At 42.2% G+C, this 10,636-nt stretch overlaps 1 protein-coding gene across 2 annotated transcripts in view; it reads left to right on the top strand.

Moving 5' to 3' along the window:
• LOC308164916 (COP9 signalosome complex subunit 2) overlaps nucleotides 1–10,226 on the top strand; it is a gene marked incomplete at its 5' end in the record, with an annotated part of 12,938 nt that extends 2,712 nt beyond the window's left edge. For both annotated transcript variants that reach the window (XM_080538987.1, XM_080538988.1), the window contains 9 exons: nucleotides 2,791–2,880; nucleotides 2,995–3,072; nucleotides 4,573–4,747; nucleotides 4,996–5,174; nucleotides 5,354–5,406; nucleotides 6,831–6,928; nucleotides 8,841–8,923; nucleotides 9,044–9,102; nucleotides 9,640–10,226. In XM_080538987.1, the coding sequence (XP_080395113.1) occupies nucleotides 2,791–2,880; nucleotides 2,995–3,072; nucleotides 4,573–4,747; nucleotides 4,996–5,174; nucleotides 5,354–5,406; nucleotides 6,831–6,928; nucleotides 8,841–8,923; nucleotides 9,044–9,102; nucleotides 9,640–9,784 (960 nt within the window). In that variant the 3' untranslated portion in view covers nucleotides 9,785–10,226. The remainder of the gene's footprint in view (nucleotides 1–2,790; nucleotides 2,881–2,994; nucleotides 3,073–4,572; nucleotides 4,748–4,995; nucleotides 5,175–5,353; nucleotides 5,407–6,830; nucleotides 6,929–8,840; nucleotides 8,924–9,043; nucleotides 9,103–9,639) is intronic.
• Nucleotides 10,227–10,636: the final 410 nt, after the last annotated feature.

Genomic DNA, 10,636 nt, shown 5'->3' on the forward strand with positions numbered 1-10,636 from the left:
CAATAAAAGCAGCCTGTTTCGTTTCAAGATGTATAAGAAAAGATATTTAATATTCTTAATATTCTAAATATTCTAAATATATAGTTTAATATATTAAACTCCTTTTAATATTCACTAGCCTAGCTACGAGGTCACCAAGGTCACCGAGAATGCAGAAGGCCCTATGAAGCGTTCTAAAGTGTGGCTGCATTTCACCCGACTCGACGAAAACAACGCGAAGTTTGTAGGAAAGGTAAGTTTGGAGTCAAAATGCTTAAAATCATTCGCGTGTAAAGCAGGCAACACATCTAACTTGATGAAACACCTGGCAACGCAGGGGATACATTTAAGGGTAGGAGGGTGCACCGTGTTTGACAGCTTGCGCAACCCGAATGTAAAGTAACCGGTATATACCGGTACCGATTTTCGGTACACTACCCTACTTGAAAGTGCACCTGAAAAATCAATCGTCATGTCATCATGGACCAGAGAGGGGGAGGGGAGTAGTAGTAGCTGAGCGGCAACAGAGTTTGGATTTTGACGAGGTGGAGGGCTCCAGTTCATCAGAGTTATATTTCCTCTTGGTCTTCTTGGTTCTGGGGGCTATGCAGGCCTCTTCACTAGATCCCTTTTCTAAGAATATTCTGATGTCCTTGAGGGGCTGCCGAACAAGTGTGTACTCGTATTCGACATCAGTACCAACGATAGGCACCCCCAGCTTAATGGAGTCCCCAAGGCTCAGGAGTTTTATTTTCATTTATTTTAATTTGAGTGTATATTTAACTAATATATATTGTGCCTCAGCAATAAAAAAGTGAAAAGCTGTTTAATGTTGTCGACCGTGTTATATATATACATGTCATTTTAAAAAATCTAATTAAGTACCGTTTCGGTACCGGTACCGTTTTTAAAGTATCGGTTAGGTACCGGTACCGGATAAAACCCAAACGATACCCAACCCTAATCTCCACACTTCGCGCTGTGCCAGCGCAGGAGAATAATACAAGATTTTGCGCAAGTGTGCGCGCGAGACGCGAGAGTTTTTGACGGCTGTGATATCTGCAGATTGAAAGTAAGCAAGTTGAAACGTTAGCAAATATAATTGCTGAGTGTTCTGACAGAGAAAGTTGGTTAAAATTGGTCGTTATTATCGTGACTAGAAAGTGTCTGACTATAGTTCCATAGTGTAAATAGTGTCAAAGAACTAGCAAGCTAGCTAGCTCAGAGGTGATGAGATGAGCTAGTCTCCTTGCACACTTGCCAGCTAAAGAGCTAACTGGAGGCACTTTATTATTTTACTTAAAGTAGATATACTATCTTTCTTATTCTGCTAGAGTTGGGCTTCATGGTAATACCATAATGGCATATTTACAGTACATGTGCCTCAACAACAACCTCCAGCTCAACTCATCAAAAACACAAGAAATCATCGTAGACTTCAGGCACAGCCCCCCCCCCAAAAAAAACATCAACATCCTTGGAGAACCCATAACCATAACGGACTCCTTCAAATTCCTTGGCACTCACATCCGCAACTCCCTCAAATGGAACACCAACACAGACTTCATCACCCAAAAAGCCCACCAACGACTATTCTTTCTCAGACAGCTCAAAAAATTCAAAGTAAAACAAAAACTCCTCCTTCAGTTCTACACCGCCATCATTGAGAGCATACTCACCTCATCCATCACAGTTTGGTACGGCAGCTCGGACAGTAAATCACGGAAAAAACTACAGCGAATAGTAAGAAAATCATCTAAGATCATCGGCACCCCTCTCCCATCAGTTGAATCACTATATCTCAAACGCACCACAAATAGAGCACATAAAATTATCTCTGACCCCTCCCACCCTGCTCACCACCTGTTTCAACTGTTGCCCTCTGGACGGCGCTACCGATCCCTGGCCACCAAAACATCCCGCTTCAAAAACAGTTTTTTCCCCTCTGCCATAAGGACTCTCAACACCTGACTCACTGCACTGTATAAATTGTAAATTGTAAATATGTTCTGTCTTGTCTTGTGGTTATGTGTGTTCATGTCATGTACAATGTGTGTATGTTTTTTGACACTGTTTATGAGCTGTACCGACAACAAATTCCACCGACCTAGGTTGTGTGGTCATTAAACTATTCTAGATTCTAGATGGACAGTTGATTGAAGCATTGGAAATGTCTGTTTTTTATATATATATATTTTTTTATATTGTTTTTTATATTTTTTCATGTGAGACAGTAAAGTCAAAATGACATTATCTGACTATTCAATTATAATTATGTTATAAATTGATATGGATCAATTTATGCCTCTTATTAGATTATAAATACTCTGGCTGTTTTGTTTACCTTTTGGTTGACAGCAAAAGGGAGAGAGGAGGATAGGGAGGGAGAGAAGGAGAGAGAGCAGGATGGTGCACCAGAGAGACAGCAAGAACCAGGTGAGAAAGTGGACAGGTAGTCAAGACCACATAAGTAAGTAGCCTTGAGAACCGATGGTTCTGGAGCCTAATGGCCCATAGGGCAGAAATCTCCTGTTTCCGTAGCGTGAGGCGGCTTAATGTACAAGTACACCCCTGGACATGACGCTGGTATGAGGCAGGGTCTTACCCCCTGGGGGGGGGTCCATGCCACGGTCCATGCCACCCCCCCAAGGCAGCAAACCTAGGGGAAACACTGATTCCTATACTTACAATTGCTTTTACGATTAAGATTATAGGATCATAGGATTATGATTATTTAAAGAGTAGTGCTCTGTTACCACATATTTTCCTCTGAGAGACAGTTGCTGTCTCTCCATGTGTTCTGTGTTACAGATGGACTTGCTGCAGGAGTTCTATGAAACTACCCTGGATGCTTTAAAAGACGCTAAGAATGACAGACTATGGTTCAAAACCAACACAAAGGTAGGCTATGCTCTTTATCTCTGTGTGTCTGTTTTCTGGGGGGGTTAAGTTGCTGCCTTTGCCCTTTCCTGCTGTGAGAGAAATGCTTAGAATGTTCCTGTCCTTAACTTCCAGCTGGGAAAACTTTACCTGGAACGGGAGGAGTTCGGGAAGCTGCAGAAGATCCTGCGACAGCTGCACCAGTCATGTCAGGTAAGCAGCAGGTGATGGGGACAGTTTCCTGGGGTCAGTTTCCCGAAAGCTTTGTATGTTACTGTAAGTGGTACTTAATTTCTCCTGACAACCCCACTGCAAAGCCACAAGAGAGTAACACTATAAAAATTAATGTATCCAGGTCAATCTTCTTTGCGTAAACGAACACAATTTGTTTAATTAACAACTGGCTGGCCTAGGGGTTGGAGTGTGCCTGGATTGGGTCGCTCGGGTCGCTCCTATCAGGTGACTTGGAGAGGATCGTTGTCTTCTCCACATACCCTAACCACTGGGGTACCCCAGGGCTCCGTCCTAGGGCCCTTACTGTTCCCCCTCTATACCAAGTCTCTGGGCTCGGTAATCTCCTCACACGGGTTCTCCTACCACAGCTACGCAGATGACACTCAACTCTTCCTGTCTTTCTCTGACTTACATGTGGCAACACGTGTCTCTGCGTGTCTCGCTGACATCTCTACATGGATGTCAGCTCACCATCTCAAGCTCAACCTTAACAAGACTCAGCTACTCTTCCTCCCTGGGAAAGCCTGCCCTCTCCAAGACTTCTCTATCACAGTGGAGAACTCTACTGTAACCCCCTCCCAGACAGCCAAGAACCTTGGAGTGATCCTGGACAACCGCCTATCCTGTGCAGAGAACATCGCAGCGACAGCACGCTCCTGCAGATTCTTCCTTTACAACATCAGAAGGATACGTGCGTTCCTCACCAGAGAAGCAGCGCAACTCTTGACTCAGTTACTGGTCATCTCCTGCCTTGACTACTGCAACACACTCCTGGCTGGGCTCCCCGCCTCCGCCATCAGACCTCTGCAGCTCATCCAGAATGCTGCCGCATTTCTGGTGTTCAACCTCCCCAAATTCTCTCATGTTCCCCCCCGCCTTTGCACCCTTCACTGGCTCCTGATAGCAGCTTGCATCAGATTCAAGATCCTGGTGCTTGCCTACCGGGCAGCAAAATGGACAGCCCCTGCCTACCTGCAAAGCAATGGTCACCCCCCAAACTTCAGCCCGTTCACTCCGCTCCTCCACCTCTGCTGGCCGACTGGCCCTACCACCTCTACGCCAACGCGGCAGCCACGCTGCCCAGTCATGTCTCTTCACTACCCTGGCTCCCCGCTGGTGGAATGAGCTTCCCACGGTGTCTAAACCGGGTACTGTTTCTTCAGTGTCTAAAAGAAAGAGAAAAATAAAATAAAAAATTCCACTGCCAACTGGCCTGAACTTGATTACTTTCCTGCTACATCTGGTGGATTGATGATTCACTTTCTTAGTCAAATGTATTGATTGTAAGTCGCTTTGGAATAAGGTGTCTGCTAAATGCCAAGAATGTAAATGATTGACAAAAGAGCTAATGTGCTACTTTAGCTACGCAGCTTTTGGGATCTGTTATCAACACAACAGTGACAGTACTTTGTATGTCTAACACAGGGATGATGGAAAGGATGACCTGACATATTATGTTGTATTTCTACATCTACACAGACAGATGATGGGGAGGATGACCTGAAGAAAGGCACCCAGCTGTTGGAGATCTATGCTCTGGAGATCCAGATGTACACAGCGCAGAAGAATAACAAGAAGCTGAAGGCCCTGTACGAGCAGTCGTTGCACATCAAGTCTGCCATTCCTCACCCTCTCATCATGGGCGTCATCAGAGGTGAGGCTGTGCGTCAGTGAGCGGAAGTAGAACCTCAGATGCAACACTTTTGAAATGCATCTTTCCTTACTTTCCATCCTCAAAGTCATCATGAATTTAACTACATTTCTGCACTACTTAGCTTTAATCACTGACAGACCAAAGATTACTTCACGTACTGAAGGATGCGTTGCAAATGTTTGCAATGTGACCGTCCCCTCTCTGCTCCTTTGCACTGCTCTGACCTGCGCTTGTGTTGTCTTGTCCAGAGTGTGGAGGTAAGATGCACCTGAGAGAGGGGGAATTTGAGAAGGCCCACACAGACTTCTTTGAGGCCTTTAAGAACTACGATGAGTCTGGGAGCCCCAGGAGGACTACATGTCTCAAGTACCTGGTCTTGGCCAACATGCTCATGAAGTCAGGAATCAATCCCTTCGACTCCCAGGAGGTGGGTACTTATCTTACCTCTGGATTCTAGAATCACAGAAATGTATTTATAATGTATGTCAATTAGTGTACTGCCTATTTGTGTTTTTTATGCATAATATGATTAACCATTTCATAGACTAATGTGCTGTACACATACGTATTAACAATGATCATTCTCTATTTGTTTCTCTCTAAAAGGCCAAACCATATAAAAACGATCCAGAGATCCTCGCGATGACAAACTTAGTAAGGTAAGCCTCAAACTGAGCTTCCCTAAGACAAATACCGTATTTTCCGGAGTATAAGTCGCATCAGTCAAAAAATGCGTCATGAAGAGGAAAAAAACATATATAAGTCGCATTTATTTAGAAATGTATTTCACAAAATCCAAGACCAAGAACAGACATTTAATCTGGAAAGGCAAGTTTATTCAACTACACAATAGCACACAGAACAACAGGCTGAATAGAAGTCAGGTATGTTAACGTGACACATTAACAGTTATTCAGCAACACAATAGCATAAAGAACATACCTGGGAAGCTGAATAGGCTAAATTAACATAACAAGCCAGCGAGTCCAACAAGCAAGTTACCAGTAAACAAGTTCACCAAGCTACTGTTTGCTTAGCTTCAACAAGCTAATGTTTCATTTCTTCAGTGGTATAGCAGCAGCATATAGTTGTCACAAGCCCAGAGCGGCCCAGAGCGCCCTCTGTCGGCGGTAATGTTTACTCCTTGGTTCATGTCAGTCAGTGAAATTCTATATATATATATATATATTGATATATAAGTCGCACCTGACTATAAGTCGCAGGACCAGCCAAACTATGAAAAAAAGTGTGACTTACAGTCCGGAAAATACGGTAGATACTCAGTCATGGTAACCTTTTGAATTGCTTTAGCATTGGTTAAGTGTCAGCATGCAAACTTTTTCTCTCTTGCTTCGATTTCTATTCTTTCCAGCCTACGCTCAGTCAAAGACAGGCGTAGTCTATAATAGGATTCTAGTTTCCTTGCGTGCATTTAAAGTTTGTTTCATATATGTGTGGTGGCCTGGGAAAACCCGTCGGATGTCGCTGGCGTTCGTTTGTGGCAAAGAGCAAAAATAGACGGAAATCGCGATTTTGGCGATTTTGATATTATGTGGTATTCTAGTACTTTGAACTCCATACTACATTATGGTGAATAAACATTTTACGAAAACAAAAGAGAAAGTACTTGTTTTATACCGACGAGGCGAGCAGACTAACACCGCATCACAAGCAGACAAACGAGACCGGCCGATCTGCATAGGCTCCTCCCCCGACCCGGAGGAGAAAGGAGTCGGGGGCAGCATTTCTTACCTTTCACTTTTTTTGACATGATACATTAAAATGCTCATAACTTTTTAAAATAAAGGGCTATCTCAGTCATTCAACCAGGTATGAATAGCTGAGAACTTCTAATTTATGGAAATATAAAAAAATGAAAATGTCAAAATGCCACCATGTGAAGGGTTTTCCCAGGCCACCACACATATAAACAAGTAATTTAAAACACACACGGAATGAATGGGTTGTTGATTCTGAGAAGTGAAATATTTGGAAATGTATTGAGGAACTGTGCAGATGTGATATTGTTGCGGATTACAACACAATGTATGGATTGTAACAACATGACTGTTTTTACTCCCAGCTCCTACCAGAATAATGACATCACTGAATTTGAGAAAATTCTGAAAACAAACCACACTAACATCATGGCCGATCCTTTCATCAGAGAACACATAGAGGGTGAGTGGTGGACGTGACTCAGCCCATGTTTAGAGTTACACAGTAAACATGCAGTGCTTGTGTGTTGTCTGTGTGCAAAATCTGAAAGATATCACATCATTCCAACAATTGATTTGCAATTGCATGGAAAATAAAGCGTTGTTTGTTTGTTTAAAACATCATAGTACAGTATGGTCACACACCAGTGGTGTCAAGATCATGTGTACCGTATTTTCCGCACTATAAGGCGCACTTAAAAGTCCCCCCAAAAAAAAAAAAACGACAGTGCGCCTTATAATCCGGTGCGCCTTATATATGGATCAGAATGTAAAAATTACATCAATATTTTTTTTTTAATAATAATAAAATGTTTCAGTACGACTGGTAAACTACAAAGCCGCACCGCTTGCAGCATTACGGTAATCAGTAAACGACGGCCGCCATCTTGGAATCTCCGCGAATGCTATTGTTATGCTATCATGTGCTCTGAATGGATGCCGTACTCACCCAACTGTTCAATTCGGACACTCACACCGCTTGCAGCATTACGGTAATCAGTAAACACCGGTGTTGTGCTTACTCACAGTCCCACACCACAAGACCCCAAGTAAAGAAGACTAAACAGAGTTTCCGAGGGAACAAAGTGAGATTCTTGGTGCTTTCAACTTGAAGTTTTAAAGTACCCACTCGATATAATAAACAACAGTTTAACGATCACTAAACACTTATCATTTGTGTATTGGATTCATTATTCTCGTTTGCCGGAGGCTACCGGTAAGGGAGGGTTGATTTGTAAACATACTTTCGTTTTAGCTCGTGTTCAAAAGCAAGAACTGTGTGTTCATCTAGTTATGTGTAGTTATGTGTTTTTAGCATGTCGATGTTCTCCCAGTATGTTGTCATGTTATTAAAATACAGTTTAGACCTTCGTAGCGATGTGTTTTGTTAGCTGTTAGCCGCTAGCAGCGTTTGTTGTGGTTTGGTCAGATTCACTTTTCTCCCATTCAGTGTTTGAGATGAACCAACATTCAAATACGCCTGTCGTGTTCAATCTTTCTCTGATTTGAATGTATGACACATCATTTGAAAGCTTACAATCTGTAGTTTAAGCATGTGTAAAAACTGAAAAAGTACGTTGCACATTTCACCAGGAGCGGTCACATATTGGTTGTTGGTTATAATTGTATAGCCTATTGGTTGTTTTCTGGTGTTGTTTTGCTCTGTTTGTAGTCTACTTGATGTATTTTTATCAGCTGTTAAATCACCACAGCGGTTAATCCACTAATAGAGATAATAGCAGATTGAAAATGCTTGTAGCTAACTACTCTCGTGGTTGCAGCTATTGCGAATTGCTATTCACGCGAGTCAGCTGTGAATCACCGCAGGTCCTTGACGCTTGTTGCAAAAATGGATGACGAACGGCTGATACTTGAGGTGGAAAAATATATATTTTTGACAGTGGAGCAGGTAGAACGTTGATGGTGACAACGCTCAGGTGGAGCTTGGACAACGGGAAGTTGACACAACACCGATGGAGAGGTGACGCAACGCAGTAGGTGGAGCTTGGGCGTAACGCAACCCCAGTCAAACGTTTGACTGCAGTATCTATTCTATGCGCCTTATAATCCGGTGCGCCTTATAATCCGGTGCGCCTTGTGTATGAAAAAAATTCTAAAATAGGCCATTCATTGAAGGTGCGCCTTATAATCCGGTGCGCCTTATAGTGCGGAAAATACGGTAATTGTGAGTGTGCTGGTTTATGTCTGACCTCAGTGACATTGCCTTTTGAAAATAAATTCTTCATCCAAATGGGATTTACTGGCTTGAAGAAAGGATTAAAAAGAAACAGTCAACTGACACCACCATTTTGAGATGCTATGTGTCTGATATTGAACGATTGACGGTCTGATCAGTGTCTTTCTTTGTCTTCCAGAGCTGCTGAGGAATATTAGAACTCAAGTTCTTATAAAGCTTATCAAGCCTTACACTAGAATACACATCCCATTCATATCCAAGGTAAACCCAGGCCAAGATTTAAGCCCAGGCCAAGATTTTTTGCTCGTAACGTTTTTTACATTTCACCATTTAGATTAATAATAAAACTAACTCCAGTTTCACCTCTCCCCTCTGTTTCAGGAGTTGAACGTCGACGTCTGTGATGTGGAGAGTCTGCTGGTACAGTGCATATTGGACAAGTAAGTTTCTCACCTGGTAGTGTGCAGTCTGGTAGTCTATGTAACTAGAGGAAGAACATTTTGCCCGCACAATAATTTTAACAAATAAATCCAGTTCCTCATAGTTTCTACACCTGTACCTCAGGGAATGCTGGAGGCATGAGTCTGCAGTTTCTGTTGGTTTTGTACTAATTACATAGTTTAGTTTATTCTTTATTGCTGGTTTTATAATTGTCTCTGCTCACAGCCTGCTCTGTATTGTATCTCAGTGTTCACTCCTGGCAGCCAGATCATGTACATAAAAACACTGATGAGTAGCTCACTGGTGTGTGACTGAGTAGCACTGTATACATCTGATTCATTAACATTTTTAGAAGTGTGTTATGTTGTTGTGAAAAGAAAGAAGATACCTACACATGGCCAAATACTCCCAATACTCCTTTTTTTTTTTTTTTTTTTTTTTTTTTTACTTAACAACCAAATTGGTCTTTATCAGGGATCCATTGTTATGTTGTTGTACCATTGTCCCCTGATCATTGTCTCTGGTCTCCCCTTCAGCACGATCCACGGCCGCATCGACCAAGTCAACCAGCTGCTGGAGCTGGATTACCAGAAGAGAGGAGGGGCGCGCTACAATGCTTTAGACAAATGGACGAACCAGCTCAACTCACTGAACCAGGCCATCGTTAGCAAACTCACATGATTGACATGCATATGAGGAGCAGCTGACAGCATGATAATACAAGGAAAATCACATGTTTCAATGCATCAATTTAAGACAATGCTTCCATTGCTTCTCTGAGTGGATGGTTTGAGCTACACAGCACAAAGGTTTTCTGATTTGTCACAGAATCTTCCAGAAGACTGGGAACTGCTTCCTGAGGACAACTACTGTACAAGATCAGTGCTTTGTTCACTCGTTTGTTTTTCACAAGGCTGTAGTATGACATCTTAAGACACATCAAACACAAGGTGTTTTATTTACCTGTTACAGTTGGTGTTGTACAAACCCATTCATGACATGGGCAGCTCTGAACAGTATATCAGCTGTTGCCATTGTACACCAAATGTAAAGGTGTATATGTTAAAATGTTGTTATGGTCATTGAAATAAAGGGTTGTTGAGTTTGTAGCACTGACATGGATTACAACACAATAAAATTATACAACTTGCTTCAACTTAAATTTGATAAATGTCTGCATTTTTTAAAAACTATATGTTAATTTGTGTTAACTTTCACCGTTTGTTTGTGTAGTTAAACATTTCTAGTTATAGATTTTTCGATGTACTTGCCGCTTTTAAATAATGACCTCGTTATTTAACGCACATTGTTGCATAGGCCTACACTACATTTGTTTTAGTTAATCTTGTACTTGTACATTATAGATTAATCCGAATACTATGGACAAAATACCACTAGTGACAGTTTTGTCCTCTGAGCCTGTAAGGCTTCCGTCCCAGATGACTCCCATTTCTACGTTGACACATAACCGTAGCAGAGCTCGTAGCTAACCATCAACAGTCTGGACTTGGGAGCGATAGGAACTGGGTGTGT

Source organism: Nansenia antarctica, assembly GCF_963989245.1.
Source record: "Nansenia antarctica genome assembly, chromosome: 9".
In the NCBI taxonomy this organism is placed as follows: domain Eukaryota; kingdom Metazoa; phylum Chordata; class Actinopteri; order Argentiniformes; family Microstomatidae; genus Nansenia; species Nansenia antarctica.